A 22,911-nucleotide genomic window follows, 5' to 3' on the forward strand; every position below is an offset into this window, starting at 1 on the left:
ACTGTAGGGCACAGTGATTGAGTGAAGAAATGTGTCTTGTATGATGAAGTCTGTCCATATTTACTCGAGTTTCAGGATGGGGTTAGTGACAGTCCTGATTGAAATGAATGAGAATTGGAGAATTGTCTTTTTAGGCCCAACTGAGGAAAATCAGCTGGTGTATTAGCCAGGATCCTTTATGAAACATTTATCTGGCCTGTTTTCTGATCCACCCAGAAAACAAACAAGACAGACTGTAATTCTAGAAGCACAGTTGCTCAATCCCAGATCAGGGCTGACAGATCACAGAACAACCAGAAGGCGTGGTTCTGATGTCCACGTCTGCGGCAGCCTTCTTTAGCTTGCATGTGCACTCCTGAATGGGTTTGCACCTAGAGTCCAGTGTCTGAATACCTAAATGTGATATCACTAAGTAGAGAACACATTTTCTATGTAATTAAATCAGCAGGAAGCTGGGGAAGAAAGAAGTATTAGCTTATAGGTACATGAAATATTTTCCCTCCACAGAAAGACAACTGTGGGATTCTAGAATTGGAATTCTCTGGGATTCTCTTTGCGTGCATGCGTGTTAAATGGTTTCAGTTGTGTCTGACTCCTTGTGACCCTATGGACTGTAGCCCACGAGGCTCCTCTGTCCATGGGATTCTCCAGACAAAAATATTGGAGTGGGCCAGTGTTCTCCAGACAAAAATCCTCCTCCAGGGGATCTTCCTGACCCAGGGATTGAATCAGTGTTCTCTTATGTCTTTCTTATTGGCAGCTTTGCAAAATGCATATTTTCATACATGCAAAAATGTATGAAATATTACTATATTGCAGGGTTCACTCCCACTTCACCCCTACCAAAGCCTGTTCATGAATCATGAGGGATCTTGGATACTCAAGAAAAAACCCTCTAATAAAATCTACATGCTATATGTCAGGGGTTGGCAATTTTTTGCTGCAAAAGCTGGACAGTAAATATTTCAGATTCTGTGGGTCATACAGTCTATCACAGTGACTCATCTCTGCTTCTGCAGCATAAAAGTGGCCACAGATAATACATACACGAATGGTTGTCACTATGCCCCAACATGACTCTATTTATGAATGAAGAAATTTGAATTTCATAAAACTTTCTTATTTCACAAACTATTCTTCTGTTCATTTCCCCCCAACTCTTTAAGAAACCATTCTTACCCCACATGTCTTACAAAAACCGACCAGATTTGGACCAATACTTGGCCCAAGTTGGATGACCCCTACAGTCCTGTTTTTTGGAATGAAAGTTTCAAAAGAGAAATCTCTGAAAGTAGCTGTTGCTGGTTTTCCCCCAGCAACTTCAAGGTGAAAGGCAACGTGGAAAGCGGCATTTCCAAAGCGTGTGAGTCATAGCAGGCAGGACTTGACTGTTACTTCGGTTTGGCTCCTTGCCTAACTGACCAACTTGACACTTGTTTGTTCAACAGGCTGGAGCTGGCAACCAGGCAACATGTTTAGCTTGAGTTGAATAATATAATTTTATTTTTATTGTATTAATATTGTGTTTACCCTAACCTATGATCCTTTATTATGGCAAATGGCACAGGGTTTCTCTTTCTGATAGGACATTTCCACCTTCAGCGAACTTATTTCAGGGGAAAAAATAAGTGACCTACTTGGAAATAGTAAGTCAAGAGTGAATAAGGTACAGTATCAGGTAGTAAGAGGTGTAATGTGACTGATGTTGGGGAAAATTGGTGTAATTCAATGCTTCTGAGGAATTATTTGACCTTCAAAGAGATGGGTGACCAAAGCGCATGCACTGCATCACGCTGATAAGCACGTGCCTGAAGAATGGGGACGAGAACGCACTTACATCTCGGATCGCCTCATAGAGTGCTTTGAAAGTTGGCTGCTTCTCATCATGGTAGACACCTCGATTCCCATGCAGGACAGATACACCTTCCCGCTCTGCCTCTCTGCAATTGCTTCCATACATGCAGTGATCAGGACGGTAGTTCCACTGGCAGGGGAACACGTAGAGACACTCTGGTGCCAACAAGAGAAAGACACAATCAGTGCCAGTGATGAAACCAACATTTCCATAAACTGCACACCACATGGGATTTCAAAGCATGTGAGTGATTTGTGACTTGTAGCCCAGGTTTTGCCATGTTTGTTAATAGTCTGAGTTCAGGAATTGAAGGATCACGCATTAGTGATGTTGGAGACCTTACCCCAAAGAGAGGGGGAATATAGCATCTTGGACAAGAAGTCAAACAACGGCAGCAGACAGCTTGAGACAGAATCCCAACTCTGCGGATCAAAAACGGTGCAACCTAGGTCCAGTGACTTAATCGCTCTGTGTTTCAGTTTCCTTATCCACAAGATGGATGTAATAGAATTGTCCCGCTATTGATGATTCCGTTTTTTAAAAGCTCGTGTAAAAGGCACAGCAGAGGGCCAAGCACTCAGCTGTGGCCCACAGTGTTAGCAGTTACAATCAACTCTTTGGAAAGGTTTTGTGAAATGGACCAACCTGAAAAATTAGAGTCAAGAGTGAAGCAAAGGTTCCTCTTCAGATTAAAAAGCAATCAAGCAACAGAAACAAAATGAAGGAAAATAAACAAAATACCACAATAACAAAAAAACAAAAACAAAAAAATAACCCACCCAAACAAAAAAGCAAAATAGAAAAGAGTTCTCCCACTCCCCAAAAAAGAAGTCCTCATGTCCCAGTGACTATGTACACTGTGGGTGAGCATGTCCACATGTGTACCTGTGTCTGCATCTGTATTTCACAGGTTCTTAGCGAGGGGTGATGCTATTCCAGTCTCTAAGGGCCATCTGGCAGTGTTTGGAAGGAGACATTGGTCATTATATGTGAGGCTGCTATTGGTGTCTAGTGGGTAGAGACTAGGGATGCTATAAACATCCTCAATGAACAACACAGCCCCCACTACAGTAGTAGTGCCGAGGTCAAGAAACTCAGCTCTAATCCTGTTGGACTCAGTAAATTTCCTCTTGGTGACCAGGATTATAAAATTAGCAAAGCGTTCATAACCCTCAAGCTTCCTGGCTCCTCCTTCCTGTGCCTTTAAGGGCTGGGCCTAGAGAAGGATGGATCAAAGTTCTCTGCAAACATGCATTACTCACCATGAGAAAGACCTTGAGTGAGAACACAGAAGGCTTGGAGCAAATCAACCACCCATGTCAGAAAAGCATTATAAAGATGTGTTGTTGGTTCGGTTGATGGTATTTCCTTCTTATGGAAAGCACTGCTGCTTAGAGGTTATTTACAGAAAGCGTCAACATGGAAAGCAAAGAATGAAAACACCACTATACATCCCCTCTGGCAGACGGTGTGTAGCATTTCCACCACTCAGAATTTAGAGGCCACTGTGGGATTCCCTGGCAGTCAGTGTTTAGGACTTGGAACTTGTACTGCCAAGGGTGCAGGTTTAATCCCTGGTCGGGGAACTAAGATCCTGCAAGCCGCACGGGGCAGCCAAAAAGCAAAACAAAATGAGAAACTTACAGACCACTGTGACACCAAAGCACCTTCTAATCCCTAATTGTTCACAAAACACTGCGAGATTTCCCTTTTCTTGGGAGAACTCCATTCCACCATGATGCTTCTCTTACTTGCATTCACCTCCATCGTGCACATACGTAATTCACACCTGGGGGAGAGTGGTGCTCACCCTGAAATCATACTATCAGGACGTGAATCCCAATTCCTTTATTAGCTGGGTGACTTCCCTGTACTTCAGTGCAGAGGGAGGATGTGAGGATGGTGGGAGTGAAAATATCTAAATGTACTTTGTGCTTCTGAACTGCAGCCTGATACCAGCACAATAGCTGCCCCTTTTAACCCAAAGAGTCACTTCACTCCTTTCTGATACCTCCCTGGTCTTTTGGATTTGCAGCCCCTGCTTAAGCACCTGCCAATAATCTCTGCTGAATGTACTGCCCTAGATCCTGTCTCTGATTTGGTAAACACATGGATTGACCGAATCAACACATATTTATTGAATGCTTGCTATATGTACAGGTCCTGCCTTTATGGAGTTTAAGGTTGGTGATGAAGGTTTTTGCCTCCTCCTAAACAGTGAAAGGACTCTACTACACACACACACACACACACACACACACACACACACACTCACACAACCCCCCAAACAAACAAAAATCCCCAAATTTTTCCTCTCTTTGCAGCCTTAGAAGACCAAGCCCATTTAGGGCATTGTTCAAAGGTGAAACACAAACACACAGAGGCTAAACAATATGTTATTAAGTAACCAATGAATCACTGAAGAAATTAAGGAGGAAATTAAAAAATACCAAGAGACAAATGACTACGAAAACACAACAATCCAAAACCTATGGGACACAGCAAAAGCAGTTCTGAGATGGAAGTTTATAGTAATACAATCTTACCTCAACAAACAATAAAAATGTCAAATAAATGACTTAATCTTACACCTAAAGCAGCTAGAGAAAGAAGAACAAACAAAGCCCAAACTTAGTAGAAGGAAAGGAATCATAAAGATCAGAGAAGAAATAAATGAAGTAGAGATGAAGAAAACAATAGCAGACACCAGTAAGACTAAAAGTAGGTTCTCCGAGAAGATAAAAAAAAAAAAAACCTGATAAATCCTAAGCCAGATTCATCAAGAAAAAAAGGGAGAGGATCCAAATCAATAAAATCAGAAATGAAAAAGGAGATGTTGCAATGAATACCACAGGAATACAAAGGATCATAAGCAACTACTATGAGCAACTATATGTCAATAAAATGGACAACTTAGAAGAAATGGAGAAATTCTCAGAAAGGTACAACCTTCTAGGACTGAACCACAAAGAAATAGAAAATATGAACAGACCAATCACAAGTACTGAAATGGAAACTGTGATTAACAATCTTCCAACAACAGAGTCCAGGACCAGATGGCTTCACAGGCAAATTCTATTAAACATTTAGTGAAGAATTAACATCTACCCTTCTGAAAATTCCAAGAGGATTTGAAACAAGATAGATTCTTACATTCAGTAGGTTCAAAATTGAGTTCTACTATCTTCTAGCTCTAAAACCTTAGGTGATTTGCTGAAAAACTTGACTTCAGTTTAGGAGCACTTACTGTTGTTTAGTTGCTAAGTTGTGTCTGACTCTTTTGCAACCTCAGGGACTGCAGCCCTCCAAACTCCTCTGTCCATGGGATTTCCCAGACAAGAATACCAGAGTGGGTTGCCATATCCTTCTCCAGGGGGTCTTCCCCACCCAGGGATTGGACTGCATTGGCAGGCAGATGCTTTACCACTGAGCCACCACAGAAGCCCTTATTGTGTCAGTCACAACCTAACAGCAGAGAGGCTGAGAGCATGTTCTGGAGTCAATCTGTTGAGACTGAATACAGCACTCTGCCATGAGTTGCATGAACTCAAGCAAATTACACAATTTTTTCTGGGCCTCAGCTTCATCATCTGTAAAAGGGGGAAGAATTGTAAATATCACTTGGAGGACTTGAGGGAGTATTAAATGAGTTCATGTCTAGAAGTACATGGAACAGTGCTCAGCACATAGGAGGCACACCGTATATGTAAGCTGCAATCATTACTATTAACACCTTTATTGCCATAACAAGTACTACTGCATTAGGCCACTAGAAGGATAAAATTAGATAACTTACATGGAACGAGCCTAGCATAGTTCCTGACACATAGCACATGGGTGGTAAATGTTTTACAGTAATTGTCTCCAGACCTGCAGGTGGCCAGGCTTTCTTAACCTTTTAGGAGTCACAGACCTCTCTGGGAATCTCATGAAGGCTTTAGATTCTGCCTTTAGAAAAATATACGAAGAATATTTGCTTACAAGTTAAGGGTTGTGTAGATCTCCTAAAGACCAGCTAAGAATCCCAGCTATTGAAAGCCACATGTGAAATTTGGTCCAGACAGAATTCAATTAACCTGTTTACCTTCCCTTCAGAATGTTCCAGGGAAAGAAATGCAAAAAACATTGAGAATAGAACTGAAACAAGTATTTGTTCACCACAATGCAAGGCACTGGTGTCACTGGGTGATAAGGCACTGCCTCTGTCCCTGGGGAATTTATACTCCTGTAAGGAAGATAGTATAGAAATGAACACATTTTATCAGAGTTCATAGAAAGGAAGGCATTTCAGTAAAGCTTTATTTAAACTCAGACTTACAGTAAGGATAGGATTCTGACAAATAGCTCTGGAAGAGCTTTTAAGGAGGAGAAAATAGCCTGATGATGGTGAAGAGGTTGGAAATCAGAGTGTGTTTTAGAAAAGATAAGGCATTTAATTTTTCAGAGCAACTCGATTTCTGCAAAAGGGTAAGCTAATGGTAGGAAAGCTGTCATATAAATAGACTTCTTTGACCTAAGATATTCAAGAAATATACATCTATGTATTAGGTTGCAAGTAACTAACTATGATTCTAACTTGTGAGGCAAAATAATTTTTTTTCCTTTGGAAAGAGAGGAGATAACTCATTAAAAAAAAAAACAGGAAAAAATGGGTTTCCCTGGTGTCTCAGATGGTAAAGAATTCACCTGCAATGCAGGAGACCTGGGTTCGATCCCTGGGTTGGGAAGATCCCTTGGAGGAGGGTGTGGCAACCCACTCCGGTATTCTTGCCTGGAGAATCACCATGGACAGAGGAGCCTGGTGGGCTACAGTCCATGGGGTTGCACAGGGCAGACACGACTGAGCGATTAAGCACACACAGCACAGCTCATAAAATCAGAGAGAAAGCTGAACCAGGGCAGGAAGTGGGGCAGCTCCGGGGATCCAGGACTAACATCAGCTTCTCAGCACTGCTGTCAGGATGAACCAGCCTTGCCTACTTTCTGCTCTTGGATTCCCAGACTCAGGTTCCCAGGAGATGGTCTGATGGTTTAGTGCAAGTTAAGGGCAGGCAGGGCTCTAAGACTGCATGGGATGGGGAAGGAGTTCCCTGAGAAATTCCCCTGAGAAAACTGGGTGCTGTTAGTAAAAGTAAGGGCAATCAAGAGTGCACAGGCAAAAATAACAGATGTGCAGCCTGGGTGGGAGGGGAGTTTGGGGGAGAATGGATACATGTATAAGTATGGCTGAGTCCCTTAGCTGTTCACTTAAAGCAATCACAATATTGTTAATCAGCTACACGTGCAAAGTAACTTCAGTCATGTCCAACTCTTTTGTGACTCTATGGACTGTAGACCACTGGGGTCCTCTGTCCATGGGATTCTCCAGGCAAGAGTAGTGGAGTGGGCTGCCATGACCTCCTCCAGGGGATGTTTCTGACCCAGGGATCGAACCAGTGTTTCTTACGTCTCCTGCACTGGCAGGTGGGTTCCTTACCATTAGCATTACCTGAGAAGCCCATAATCAGCTATATCCCAATATAAAATAAAAAGTTAAAAAAACAAAAGAGATGTGCTTTTTTATTCACAGATACATTTGATGTGGATTACATTGTGAAACCTCCAAGTACTTAATGTGCAGAGGAGGAGGAGAGGGGCTACACCAGCATCCTGGGGTGGGTTGAAGATGGTAAACTTCTAAGATCAGCTAACGAACATGGCGTATGGATTACTCATGGTAATTTGTCACATAATCAATAATTATTCTGAAATGAATCCAGTTTAAGCAAGATTATCACAGCTGTCAAAACCTTAATGTTTAAAAAATGACAGCACCATGAAATGTGCAAGTTATTTTTTTCCACTGTTGAGGAAATAATACAGTGGATGGTTTTTAAATTCCAAATCCTCAATGCTTTAGACTCCTGCAATTTATTTTAAAAAATTTTCCAGCCAATCTCTCTGGGTCTTTGCTATTTTTCCTGTCCATTTTATATAGATAAAGTAGGTCATTAATTGATTATTTATGAGATTAAAATCCCTTAATGATCTCTTCAGGAGTCTACATTTATTTCCACAGCCTTCTAACTATTTGCAAAGGACTATGTGAATTGATTGCTCCTTAAACTTCTGATCATTTCCTACTCTTGGAGTCTCTAAGTTGATCGAAAAGTTTGTCTGATCATTTTTAACTTCCCGGTGAAATAAGCTTGCCACTTACTTACTATATTCTATCAACAAATCGGAGGCTGTTTGCACTCCTCAGAGCGATTTGTTTGTTGTTTTGTTTTTTAATGTCTTATTCTGAAACTAAGCTTTCCCAGCCTCCTCTTCTTCCTTCTTTCAAAATGCACCTTGTTCGAGAAAAGGGCAATTCATTCCTCCATGAAGTCACCTTTGATCACACTATCTGAAGAAGCAACCCTTTCTCCCCAGGTCTGACAGTGGCTTGCTCAACCCCACACTTGTTTCCTTCACAGTGCTGATCACAGTTGGTGATTCTTAATGACTTGTTTCTATTCTCTACAAGTCGATCTCTCCCAATAAAAGGTAGGTTTGGTAAAAGGAGGAATTCTGTCTCCTCTGTTCGCTGCCATACTCCCACTGCCTAGCCCTCGGGCTGGCACCCAGTAGGTGCTCAAAAGATAGCTGCTGAATGGGAGAACAAAAGCTTATACCTTGCCCTAGCCTCTGTATCTCTCCCCTTTCTCTGCTTTCTTCCTCTCCTTTCTCTCCCCACCATCCCTTCCTCTCACATTCCTGGCTATGCTCTTTCTTTTTGATTTCCTTCCCTCTTTCGCGGCAGTCTATTAATCCCATTCCTCCAACCAGTCAATACACCTCTGAAGACCAACTCCATCTGGTCTTCAATGCGCCATTTAAGGTGCTAGGATCGCACTGCAATCACTTGATGAAGACTAAGTAGACACAACTCTTTCTCACAAGGACCCAACAATCTTCATTCTTGCACTTCAGATCAGAGTTCATGAACTTCCCAGACAATGATCTGTTATCAGTTTCCAGGACAGGCCTAAAACCAAATAACTGGGCCTGTTCATCCCTAAACACCCTCATAACTGCCAGCTGCTGGGTGTTTTTGGTCGGGGTGAGTAAATAGTGTGGTTGTCTGCCAGGTGCAAAACTCCAGTGACCCAGACAGGATGAGAGAAAAGGCCTGACTGGGCCTCTGAAGAAGCTTGTTCCATGTGACTGTGTGTCTTGATCCCTGTGGCCCCAAAAACTCCTCCTGACTCCTTTGTATCAGATTCAACTCATGGACGATCTACATATACATTCCCCTCATGTTTCAGCTCTTCTCTCTCTTCCTGGACAGAACCCTACCACTTCTACTGTAGTTGGATGTCCTGCCTTGTCATCTGTACTTAGCTGGTTTCATTTCCTTTCCTGCCCACACACACATTTTTAGAAACTGTTTCTGAAGAAGGGACAGATCCAGGTAGTCATGTTTGAGAGAGGAAAAAGGCACGTGATCTTGTTCCTCTGGCCCCTCATGACTGGAACAAGGGCAGTCTCCTCATCCAAAAAAATAAAACTGGTTTAGAGCTAGCTGGCTGGGAATCAGTTGATAGGCTGGACCAGAACAATCTCCCTCTCTGTCTTTCTCTCCTTCCAGAATCTAAGACATATAAAAGAAAAAAAAAAAACCAAATAAGAACCTATCATCATTGGTATAGACTTGTAAGGTTCTGTTGACCTGATGTTGGGCCACGCACAAGCAAAGAATATTGCTGGAGAGATGGAATGGAATCAGATGAGCAGAAGGAATAAGGCAGATACCATGAGGCCTCTGAGGGATGAAGAAATCAGCTTTGGTCCTGAGCAGCTGCCCAGAGATGGTTCTCAAGAGGCCTGGTATGATCTGACCCATGTGTTCATGAGATTGGCACCTAGACCCCTACTTAGTTGGTCTGAGTAGAATTTTATTCCCTGAAACCTAAGTATGTGTGAATCTAAGCACATCTTTCTAAATCAGGTTCTCTATGAGCCCTTGTCAAATTTATTCTTCCTACAGAACTCTGCTCTTGACTCAAATTCACCTATAAAGATGTGAGTTCATCTTCCATTACCTGATGAAACTGCCTTGGCTCAAAGTAACCTTGAGAAAGAAGAATGGAACTGGAGGAATCAACCTGCCTGACTTCAGACTATACTACAAAGTCACAGTCATCGAGACAGTATGGTACTGGCACAAAGACAGAAATATAGATCAATGGAACAGAATAGAAAGCCCAGAGATAAATCCACGAACCTATGGTCACCTTATCTTCGACAAAGGAGGCAAGGATATACAATGGAAAAAAGACAACCTCTTTAACAAGTGGTGCTGGGAAAACTGGTCAACCACCTGTAAAAGAATGAAACTAGAACACTTTCTAACACCATACACAAAAATAAACTCAAAATGGATTAAAGATCTAGATGTAAGACCAGAAACTATCAAACTCCTAGAGGAGAACATAGGCAAAACACTCTCCGACATAAATCACAGCAGGATCCTCTATGACCCACATCCCAGAATTTTAGAAACAAAAGCAAAAATAAACAAATGGGACCTAATGAAACTTAAAAGCTTTTGCACAACAAAGGAAACTATAAGCAAGGTGAAAAGACAGCCCTCAGATTGGGAGAAAATAATAGCAAACGAAGCAACAGACAAAGGATTAATCTCAAAAATATACAAGCAACTCCTCCAGCTCAACTCCAGAAAAATAAATGACCCAATCAAAAAATGGGCCAAAGAACTAAACAGACATTTCTCCAAGGAAGACATACAGATGGCAAAAAAACACATGAAAAGATGCTCAACATCACTCATTATCAGAGAAATGCAAATCAAAACCACAATGAGGTACCATTACACACCAGTCAGAATGGCTGCTATCCAAAAGTCTACAAGCAATAAATGCTGGAGAGGGTATGGAGAAAAGGGAACCCTCTTACACTGTTGGTGGGAATGCAAATTAGTACAGCCACTATGGAAAACAGTGTGGAGATTTCTTAAAAAGCTGGAAATAGAACTGCCATATGACCCAGCAATCCCACTTCTGGGCATACACACCGAGGAAACCAGATCTGAAAGAGACACGTGCACCCCAGTGTTCATCGCAGCACTGTTTATAATAGCCAGGACATGGAAGCAACCTAGATGCCCATCAGCAGACGAATGGATGACAAAGCTGTGGTACATATACATCATGGAATATTACTCAGCCATTAAAAAGAATTCATTTGAATCAGTTCTAATGAGATGGATGAAACTGGAGCCCATTATACAGAGCGAAGTAAGCCAGAAAGATAAAGACCATTACAGTATACTAACACATATATATGGAATTTAGAAAGATGGTAACGATAACCCTATATGCAAAACAGAAAAAGAGACTCAGATGTATAGAACAGACTTGTGGACTCTGTGGGAGAAGGCGAGGGTGGGATGTTTCAAGAGAACAGCATTGAAACATGTATATTATCTAGGGTGAAACAGATCACCAGCCAAGGTTGGATGCATGAGACAAGTGCTCGGGCCTGGTGCACTGGGAAGACCCAGAGGGATCGGATGGAGAGGGAGGTGGGAGGGGGGATCAGGATGGGGAATACATGTAAATCCATGGATGATTCATGTCAATGTATAACAAAAACCACTGCAATGTTGTAAAGTAATTAGCCTCCAACTAATAAAAATAAATGGAAAAAAAAAAAACCTGTAAAAAAAAAAAAAAAAGAAACTGCCTCGGCTCACTGCCAGAAAAAGTCCCTTGGGATGAGTTGCCTGTGTGTCTCTCATGGGCTTCAGCTGTCACCTCGTGAGTCAGTCCAGTACTCAGCATGACAATTACACACCCACAGGCATTTACTATCTAACTATACCAAGAGTTTCACATTTTTAAGCTAATGACTTGTAAACCTGTTTTAGCGATATGATTGGCTACAGGAAGCTATAAGAATGAAAGTATTCTAGATTTGGGCTCAGGTTTTGTGTGTATCGCTTCACCCATGGCAACCCAGAGAATCATAACAATAAGCATGTTTATTTCCTGAGTCATGGCCAATTTTCTCTTCCTCTCTCCTTTCCAGGGATAAAGGTAACACGTTTTTTTTTCTCCTCAAATACTGTTTGTTCTGGTTTATAGAAAGTGCGCCCAATCAATATAAACAAAGAAAAACCTTTAATATGATGGATATCACTGGATTTCAGGTCAAAGAGCTCATGTTTGATAAAGGATCTGAATAAAGCATGAAAGATCAAAGGCAGGCCATACAAAGAACACTCAAAGAGACACCTAATACTTACTGACCTAAAGTGAGGAAACTCCGTTACTTACTTGCTACTGCTCAGACTCAGGATTCAGAACAACTTCCTAATTATTTTATAAAATCCTTTTACTCAATGGATCTAAGATAGGCATTGGGGCACCATTAAATTCAGCTGGTTTTCAGATTAATTAAAGACAAGGGTCTCGGTCTAATGGCAGAACTGCTTGTGACCGCCTTTGAGTATTATTCACTCACTGATCATGTCCTCAAATATTCTGCAACCGGCTAAGAGGATTTCTGGGGAGGCAATTGAGCAGATCTTTTGAATTCCTCAGTTTGGGAATATGGACAGATAGGCTATGGAAGAGTGTTTAAGCCACACAACAGAGAGGAAAAATGCAATAAAGCAGTGTTCCCCAACCTTTTTGGCACCAGAGACCAGTTTTGTGGAAGATAATTTTTCCATGGACCAGGCTTGCGGGGGTGTGGTTTTGGGATGATTTAAGCACATTACATTTATTGTGCACTTTATTTCCATTATTATTACACCAGCTCCACCTGAGAACATCAGGCCATAGATCCTGGAGACTGGGGACCCCTGAAATAAAGGATAAAATAATGCAGGAGAGAGACACATTTGGGGAAAACTGCACAGCTCTTTAGACACCCCTCTCAACTAGGAGACCTCCCCCCCGACCCAAAGACATGGGGCTGGAGTTGGAAAGGCCTGGGCTTGTACCCTTGCTCTGGCACTCATTAGCTATGCCACAAATTATATAACTCTCTTTCATTTGGTACCTTTGTAAAATGGGGATTCTATCAGAGTTCCCATGAAAATTAAATAAGAAAATGCTCAGAACAACACCTGACACTCTGTAAATAATCAACATCAGTCGTTATTCCTTAGCTTCAGGCTCCTGGCCAACAGGCTGCCAACATCTGTTTCCTACCCACCCCCGCCCCCCCGGGAATTTGGATGTGGGATGAAGTTAGTTTTTCCTTGTGGCTGGACCTGGAGTGTGAAACTGTGGTATTGTGCTGTGAGCGCAGAATGAGAACCTTCGAAGCGAGAAATGCACAGCCTCAGTGGAAGAAGGAAAGCCTAGCCTGGGCTGCTCAGCCTTTTCCCTTGCCTGTTTCAGGTCTTCCTGCTCTAGATTTCTATAGGACACCAGTTTGCTTATTAAAAAAAAAAGTATCCTTTGTGTCTAGACTAACTCCAGGGGCCTTTTATTTGTAGCCAAGAGTCCTACTCAGTATAACTACACCTAGAAAAAAAGATGGAATCTGCTTAAGAAGAAAAAGGAGGAGGGGCTGACTTTAAAGTCCCTGTTGCTATCAGAGTGAAATGGACTAAAACACACCACAAACCAACAGCCAACACACTCCCTTCATCACAAGAGTTAGTATCAGGAATCTTCCCCAGAAATGAAGTCCATTACATATCAACCTGTTTTTTTTCTTTTCCAGGATTTGCTCCTTTTTGATTTAAAGACATATGAGATTAGGCGTTATTTCCGAATTTTGTAAAAAACCAAATACAGGTACATACAGAGAGAGAAGTCTTAGAAAACAGGAGCCTCTATTTCAGGATTTTTTTTTTTTTTTTGGTCACATCGCATGGCTTATGGGATCTTAGTTTCCGACTGGGGATCAAACCCTGGTTCAGGGTGATAAAAGCCCAAGTCTTAACCACTGGACTACCAGGAAATTCTCTATTTCAAGATTTTTAAAGACCAAGGAGAATCCTGAGTAGGTTATGGTGAGGAGTAATTTTTTTTCCCCAGAGATGTTTCCCAAAGAGAAAACATGGTTTTGATTTCAATCACATTAAGTAAGACTGTAGTAAAGATGAAAGAAAAGAAGGAAATGTTTAGCTTTAGGTGTCAATATAAAAACGCAGACCAGAAACTTACACCCCCCTTCCTTCCCCAAGTCCACCAAATCACTGACTTGAAGAATTTCTTTGCCCCAGGGGGAAAGAAAGAGGGATATGTATTCTTGGTCCCTCTTCTACATTGTTTTAACCCTGAACAAGACCCTTCACTGTCAGGATCTCAAGAATCAAGTCCCTTCAATCTAGCAATTGTTTCGGCTATGGAGGGCCTTGCGTGTGGATTATAATGTTTTCATTTAGGTCTGTGCCACTCATTTATTTTGCCTGTACTTCTTCAAAGAATGGCATGGCAAAAACCAAAAGATATTCTTGAAAAATGGAGCCCAGTGTTGGAGGTTTCAACATTTGACCTTTTGTGTTGGCAGCGAGAGGCCGGCCCACGTGAGACCCCAAGGGCGGATGACAAGGCCTGCTTTGCAGGGGACACAGACACGATTCAGGCTCCGCCAACACAATCCAGGCTGGAATGTGTTCTGTGGGGTGAGGTGGGCGAACTCCTCCATGAACCACATTCTTGAAAGAGAACCTACCTGGGTTGAAATAAAAAATAATATTTAATAAGTCCTGGTCTCCCCACGTGATGGCATTCTTGTACTTCTGGTAGAGAGGGTACAGCATGTCCTCCCAAGCCAAGCCTGTTGAAATCATGCTGTTCTGGAAAAGACAAAACCATCACACTGGCTACGGCATGGCAAACACATCTGATCTGCTGAGTATCAGTGTACTGGGGTGAGTTCTCCCCTGTACTCTCTGCCCCCCAGAGTGAAAATGAAATCAGTAGGGGAAGGGTCCTGCTGGCCTCAAGGCACAGAGGAAAGCAAAGCTAGGACCGGAGACTGCAGGCGAACACACGGATGGCAGGTGAGCCTGGAACTAGAAGTGGGCCTGTGGCCTCTCAGAAAAGCAGGCCCAGACTGAGCCTTCCTTTGTTACACTAAATTCTTGCCTCTGAAGGGAAGCAACAAAATACAGATACCATAACCAAGGTATCTTAGTTCACTGGAAGGACTGATGCTGAAGCTGAAACTCCAGTACTTTGGCCACCTCATGTTAAGAGCTGACTCACTGGAAAAGACCCTGATGCTGGGAGGGATTGGGGGCAGGAGGAGAAGAGGATGACAGAGGATGAGATGGCTGGATGGCATCACCGACTCGATGGGCATGGGTTTGGGTAGACTCCGGGAGTTGGTGATGGACAGCGAGGCCTGGCGTGCTGCGATTCATGGGGTCGCAAAGAGTTGGACATGACTGAGCGACTGAACTGAACTGAAGGAAAAATATCCTTTCCTGATCTCACAACAATTATTTATTTTTAAGACAAAAGCAACATGCTGCTGCTGCTGCTAAGTCACTTCAGTCGTGTCCGACTCTGTGCGACCCCATAGACGGAAGCCCACCAGACTCCGCCATCCCTGGGATTCTCCAGGCAAGGACACTAGAGTGGGTTGCCATTTCCTTCTCCAAAGCATGAAAGTGAAAAGTGAGAGTGAAGTCGCTCAGTCATGTCCGACTCTTCGCGACCCCATGGACGGCAGCCTACCAGGCTCATCCGTCCATGGGATTTTCCAGGCAAGAGTACTGGAGTGGGCTGCCATTGCATTCTCCAAAAGCAACATATTCACACTAAGTATTCAGACAGCACACAAAGATGTAAAAAGTAAAAATATTTTTCCTTCTGCTTCCTACAATTCCCATTCCCACTTTCTCTAGATGGAGCCACAATTCATGACCAGTTTCTTAGGTATTCTTCTGGAAATGTCTAAGGCATAAAAGGAATCACACCCTATGGTACCATGCTTTGTTGCATTTAAATTTTTTCACTTAATATTTTTTTAGAAATCTTACTTATCTCACTTACAGATTTGACCTAATCCTTTTTAGTAGGAGGATAATTTTTTTTGACTTGTTCTCTACTGATGTTAATTTAGGTTCTTCCAGTTCTTTGCCAAGATAAAAGCTGAGGCCTTCTTCATTTATCTCTGTATATTTATGTAAATTTATCCCTAGGGTAATTCCAAGGAGTTCTCCAAGGTTTCTGAAGGCTGAGATACACACAGGGTTTAAAGATGGAATTCAGAAATGCAACATAATGTTCCCAAATAGTAACTCTGTTGAAGAGCTTTAAATTCCATAATCACCTGGGATTTTCCTAAACCAACAAATATTCTGTAACTTTCCAAATGCCTTTCTCTTCCCTGGCTTCTTCTACAAGCCATCTACTTCTAAAGTCAATACACTGACACTCCGGGAACGTCACGCTGAGAAGACAAAGCCTTGATGTTTAAAAAAGGAAATATAAACTACTTTCTTACCTTGAACTGGGCACTTCTTATCCGAGTTAAATTCATTAGCATGACTCCTGAGTTAACCCCCGCGGAGCCATAGAAAGGGTGCCGGGCAAAGCGGCTGTACCAGCCGATCTTGGGGATTTCATGCTCGGGGGCCATGGCTGCAAGCTGAGTGGAATTAAACTGCCGCAGAAGCTTCCAGATGTCATCAACAGGTCTCAGAAAGAGAACATCGGTGTCCACGTAGAGAAGGGAGTCCACATCCTTTAAAATTACCTTTGTATGTATTGGGTGAGGAGGGAAAACATGACAAGTCAGAAACAAAGGAAGTGGCCTGAGAGGTCAACACTGACACTGATTTCATTGATTAATGCTAATTCTACAAAGGGTATCCTTCTTAGCTCCCATTCCTTTCTCTCCTTGGACTTGAGGGAGAAGCATCAATCAAAGGGTAGACGCTCAAAGAAAGATCAATCTTAACCCAGATTGGTCCAATTCCAGAACCCTTGACTATATTTGGTAAGGATTAAACTTCCCAAGGAATGAAAGTATCAGCAAATGACTACTTTCTTCTTCTTCTTCCAGGCTTTCTTCTTCCATCCTCCAGTAAGGCCATCTGTCCTCTTTTAGTTTTTTCTTGGAAAATCTAGGGCAGGCATTAGATCACTTGAAGCTGGACAACTAGAATAGTTCATGCCAGGCTTTAGGGTAAATACTCTGTCTCTGGATCCATTTCTCCCACTGTTGGTGGGTATGGCTCTGCATCCTTTTGAAATAATATTTTCAACTAAGGTTTAGACCTGGAAATAGGCAAAGCATTGGCCAGCTTTGTCTGCAGCGATTGGCAAATGCTTTTCTCTAAATGACTGTTGCTGCTGCTAAGTCACTTCAGTCGTGTCCAATTCTGTGCGACCCCATAGACGGCAGCCCACCAGGCTCCCCCGTCCCTGGGATTCTCCAGGCAAGAACACTGGAGTGGGTTGCCATTTCCTTCTCCAATGCATGAAAGTAAAAAGTGAAAGTGAAGTCGCTCAGTCGTGTCCGACTCTTAGCGACCCCATGGACTGCAGCCTACCAGGCTCCTCCATCCATGGGATTTTCCAGGCAAGAGTGGGGTGCCATTGTCTTCTCCGCTCTAAATGGCTAGGGAATAATATTTTAGGCTCTATTGCAGCTACTCACCTCTGTTGTAGGATAAAAGCAGCCATGGACAATATATAAACAAATGAGCATGGGTAATTCCAGTAATACTTAGGAACACTTAAATTTAAATTACATATAATCTTTAGATGTCACAAAACCATCTTCTTAGGTTTCTTTTGTCAACCATATGAAACATAAAAGACATACTTGACTCAAAGGCTCTGGTTTGTCAACCTCTGTTGTAGATCATTCAAGTAAGCCACCTTAAGTAAATAAGTTCTCCTTTGCTATATGCTTTTTTGCTTACCAGAACTGTGCCCTGGGGTTTGAGATTTCAAAGCCATTGTTATTATAGTAATAGGGTTATTTGCCTTGTTTTGTTACTGTTCCCCCAAATTTAGAGGTAGCTTAACCAAAGAAGGATCATCATCCTAAAACCATAACAACACTTGTTATGGCCTGAAAGTCTTTCCAAAATGCATGTTGGAGCCCTAACACACAATGCGATGGTATTTAGAGATGGGGGTCTTTGGGAGGTAATGGTTACTTGGGGTCCTGAGGGTAGAACCCTCAAGATGGGATGCATGTGTGCGTGCTCAGTCATGCCTGACTCTTTGCAACCCCACAAGGCGGTAGCCCACCAGGCTTCTCTACTGGATTCTCCAGGCAAGAATACTGGAGTGGGTTGCCATTTCCTTCTGCAGCAAGATGGGATCCGTGTCCTCATTAAGAGACATCAGTCAGCTTGTGTCTCTCTCTTGCTCACTCGCTCTTGCGTTCACCTCGCTCACTCTCTCTTTCTGCCATGTGAGGACACAGTGAGAAGGGCAGCAGTCTGCATGCCAGAGAGAGGGTTCTCACCCTAATCTCAGACTTCCAGCCTCTAGAACTGTAAGAAAATACACTTCTGTGGTTCAAGTCACCCAGTTATGGTATTTTGTTATGGCAAGTTAAGACAACATTCATTCCACTGAGATCCTAATATTTAAAATTGATGAACAGGGGCACCATACGACATGAAATCATGGAGATTTCAGTTTTGAATAATTTAAAAACTTACATGATTAGTTGTAACATTTATCTTTCCTTCCTCATGTAGTAGAGGAATAGAATTTACATGTCAATAAAATGAAATAAAAAACAAGGATCATCTACCATGTCACAACAGATTATCCAAATTAAAAAAATACATGTAACCTTGTTAAATACTTTGTAAATACATTAATCATTGCTGGGAATTCCAGCACTTATCCCAGGAAAAGTTCTGTTAGTAACAATACTACATAAAATAAATTAGAGAGTTTAAAAATAAAAGCAAACTGAGATATTCAGTGATAAATATACAAGAGATTTTTTTTTTTCACTTATTTTTATTAGCTGGAGGCTAATTACTTTACAATATTGTAGTGGTTTTTGCCATACATTGACATGAATCTGCCATGGATTCACATGTGTTCTCCATCCTGAATCCCTCTCCCACCTTCCTACCCATCCCATCCCTCTGGATCTTCCCACTGAACCAGCCCTGAGCACTTGTCTCATGCATCTAACCTGGACTGGTGATCTGTTTCACCCTTGATATATACAAGAGATTCTAAAGACATATTAAGGACATTAAAAACCATGTCAAATATCTCATTATAATTTTATAATGATTATAGGTTGAAATGATAAAATTTTGGATATTCTGAATTAAAATGTTATTAAAATTAGTTTCATGTTTTTTCTTTTTCAACATAAATACTACAGACTGAAGAATTACATAGCTGTGCAGATACCATTTCCTTTTACACTACAAATGGTAGCATAGCACAATGTCTCCAGTCTTCTTGCTCTCTTTTTTTTTAAACTTTGTATTTTGTATTGGGGTATAGCCGATTAACAATGTTGTGATAGTTGCAGGTGAACAGTGAAGGGACTCAGCCATACATGTCCATGTCTCCATCCCTCCTCAAACTCTCCACCCATCCAGGCTGCCACATGACATTGTTGCTTGCTTTTGTATTAACCAAAACAATACATGTAGGAGGGCTTTCCATTCAGTACACAGAGATTTTATCTACTTATTTTTCTGCATAGCGTTCTATTGTGTGGATCTACCATAATTTTTTTAATCGTCTAAATAGAACACTTAGGTTCTTCTCAAGCTTTTGTTATCACAAACAAGGTCACAATGAAAAAAAATTCTCATCTTAATTTATTTCAAGTATACAACACTTTGGTGGGCTCTTTTTGGTATACAGATCATATTTCAAAACAGACATCTAAAAGTAGCCTAATGATACATCTCAGGGACAAGACAGAGGATAGTTCTTAGGAATCTTGAGTCTGGCATTCGTGAGTTCAAATCCTGGCATCATGAGCCCTGTGACTCTGGATGAATTCCTCAGTCTTTCCAGGCCCCAGGTCCCCATGTGTAAAAAGTGGAAAGCAAGACCTCTACCACTACCACCCCTGTTCCCGGATTGTCACAAGCATCCAGTGAATAAAAGACACAAGGAACTTGGTACACAGTAAGTACTCAATAAATAGCCACACAGCCTGGATGGAAGGGAGTCTGGGGGGAGAATGCACACATGTATAGGTATGGCTGAGTCCCTTCACCGTTCACCTGAAATTATCTCGTTAACGATCGATTATACCCCAATACAAAAAATAAAAAGTCAAAATAAATAAATAAATAGCCACACTGCTACTATAAGAAGTCTCTGTGCTCTTTCTTTGAAAATGTTGACTTAAAAAAAAGTCTCAACCTAAAAGTTGAGAGTTATGTTTTATTTGACAGAAATGTCTAGGACTTAAGCCCAGGAGGAAGCATCTCAAGTAGCCCTGAGAGAACTGCTTCAGAGAAGGTGGGAGGATGCAGGGGCCAGGGGAGGGCGAGGGTGGGGTGGGGTGGGGTGGGGTGGGGTGGGGTGGGCAGGAAGGAATCAGGTTATACAGAAGTTTGCAACAGAGGCCATGTAGTCTGAATATCAAAAGAATTTTTGTGATTTAAAGAAAACCAGGTATCTCAAGTTAAGGAATTTAGTGCTTTTCTATGTATAGGAAGATGCAAGAGTCTGGGCTCACTGAAATCATTCCTTTCATATGCATCTCAGCTACCTGGGGCCGGTATCCTGAGTTTTTCCCATTCTGAGATCCTCAGTGCTCACCTTAGGGAGTGGCTGCAACCGGAGGGCTGCCTGATCTCTCAGGTACTCTCCTTCCTGAATGCCCATAGGGCTCAGAAATTCACATTTGGAGGGCTGGAATGGCTGATAACTGATCCTTGCTTACTGATATGGCAGGAAATATTCCATTTCTCAAAAACTTCAAATGTAGTTAGTTACCATTTGCATCAGTGGCCACAGTACCTCAAAGCATGTGTTGACCATAAAGTGTTTTTTATACAGTCAAAATCTAGCCGAGAAAAAAATGGAAGGTTTTGAACCTTTCTAATATCATAATCCACTTATTACCTTGACTGAAAACAAGAGCACAAAGGTCTCTTTACTCTTTATATGAGAGAAAAACAAAAACAAAACAGAAAAACCCAACTCCTTGTATAACATTGCATCTCCTGAGGCTAATTCTGCAGCAATTATTGGTGGTATTAACTTGAAGAGGATCACTGTGGCCACATTTTAATGGGCAGAGGAATACTTACCGAAAGGGTATAAAACCAGCCATTCTAATGCCCTTATGGAAATTAGCACTAGAAATGAGGCCTTTAGTTTCTAAGAGAAGGGCAAAAAGAGGCACAGGCAAAGACAATAGCTATTTGTATACAAAGCTGCTCTGGCTCCATTCATCATCCCAACCTGGGCAGCTGCCTCAGGGGAACCCTGCTGGCTCTCTGTGCTAAATAAGGATCAAAGGCTGGCCATGGGCAGCAAGATTATCAGGGGCCACTGGCTCTCATTCAAGTTCATTATTTGCTCCAACCTTACTCTGACAGCTCAACTCTGCGGCTGAAAGTTTTGGCTTTGAAATCTAACTACTTGTGTTCAGATTCTGTTTCTACTACTAACTGAGGTCTTGGGCAAGCTAGTTCAAGCCTTCTAAGCCTTATTTTCCTTATCTTGTAGGTGGGATCAGTCACTCACTTCAGAGTGCTGTCGGGATGATTAAATGAGATAATGCATGTGAAGCCCCTGGCACACACACAATGAGGACACAATAAATGCTATAGTCTTCCTGTCCCACTCTCAGGAGGGTTAATTCCTTGACTCACAGCCCAGTAACTGGCTGTCATAGTGGTAGCTGCTGCTGCTGCTAAGTCACTTCAGTCGTGTCCGACTCTGTGCGACCCCATAGACGGCAGCCCACCAGGCTCCCCTGTCCCTGGGATTCTCCAGGCAAGAACACTGGAGTGGGTTGCCATTTCCTTCTCCAACGCAGGAAAGTGAAAAGCGAGAGTGAAGTCGCCCAGTCATGTCCGACTCTTCGCGACCCCATGGACGGCAGCCTACCAGGCTCCTCCGTCCATGGGATTTTCCAGGCAAGAGTACTGGAGTGGGGTGCCATTGCCTTCTCCACATAGTGGTAGCAGTAATAAAAGAATGAGGCATATTCTCTGTTCCCAAGCAAGTTTAGTTGGGAAGACAGATAAAGCAAAGCAAGATGTGCTGATGGTAGGGGTAGCACAGAATCACAAAGAAGGGCCTCCTAAACCAGTCTGGAGTGAAAACAGGCTTCCCAGAAGAAGTGACATCTAAGCCAAGAGATTAGTAGTGAAGAACAGGGTTAAAGATAAATAAAACAGCATGTGAAAAGTCCCAGTGACCAGGAGAGAACAACACATAGGCAAGTTGGCTGATGGGCCTGAAGCTTAAAGCAGGAGAGCCAGGAGCCAGGGGTGGGGAGAGATTAGGCTGGTCAAGTGGGCAGGGGCCTGATCAGGACCTATGCAGACAAATTTTGAACTTGACCCTGAGAGCAATGGGGAGATGTGAAATAATTTGAACCAGGAATTGAGGTCTGATGCTTCCTCTCTTACCCTCATCGCTCACATCCAATCCTCAGCAAGTCTCATGCACTGTTCCTGCAAAATACACTGGAATTTGCCCATTTCTCTCCCTTTCCACTGCCTCACCCTCAGTCCAAGGCACCATTATAGCGCTCCTAGATTTCTGGAAAGGTCCATTCACTGGCGTTCCGCCTCCAATCTATTCCTAACAGAGTAGCCAGAACAATTTTTAAATCTCCAGTGTCATTTTTTCTTGGACCCATGGGTTATTTACAAGGGGGGTTGCTTAATTTCCAAATATTTGGGATTTTCCAGATATCTTTTTACTATTCGTTTCTAACGTAACTTCCTTATACTCAGGGAGCATATTCTGCATGATTTCAATCCTCTCCCTTTCACTGAGACTTGTTTTACGGCCCAGCATTTGGTGAATACTGAATGTTTATCCTGCAGTTGTTGGGTGGAGCATTCTATAAATTCTATAGCTACCAATTAGGTCAGCTGGTTGATAGTGTTGTCAAGG

General features: G+C 42.3%; 1 protein-coding gene across 1 annotated transcript in view; it reads right to left on the reverse strand.

Annotated features, from left to right (window-relative positions):
• The window catches only part of GXYLT2 (glucoside xylosyltransferase 2), an 80,649-nt gene that overhangs the window by 8,352 nt on the left and 49,386 nt on the right, over positions 1-22,911 (reverse strand). The window contains exons 4-6 of the mRNA XM_070455664.1: positions 16,319-16,570; positions 14,537-14,660; positions 1,838-2,010 (exon numbers count right to left, since the gene is read on the reverse strand). Of these exons, the coding sequence (XP_070311765.1) occupies positions 1,838-2,010; positions 14,537-14,660; positions 16,319-16,570 (549 nt within the window). The remainder of the gene's footprint in view (positions 1-1,837; positions 2,011-14,536; positions 14,661-16,318; positions 16,571-22,911) is intronic.

The sequence above is a fragment of the Odocoileus virginianus genome, chromosome 26 (assembly GCF_023699985.2).
Source record: "Odocoileus virginianus isolate 20LAN1187 ecotype Illinois chromosome 26, Ovbor_1.2, whole genome shotgun sequence".
NCBI lineage: Eukaryota > Metazoa > Chordata > Mammalia > Artiodactyla > Cervidae > Odocoileus > Odocoileus virginianus.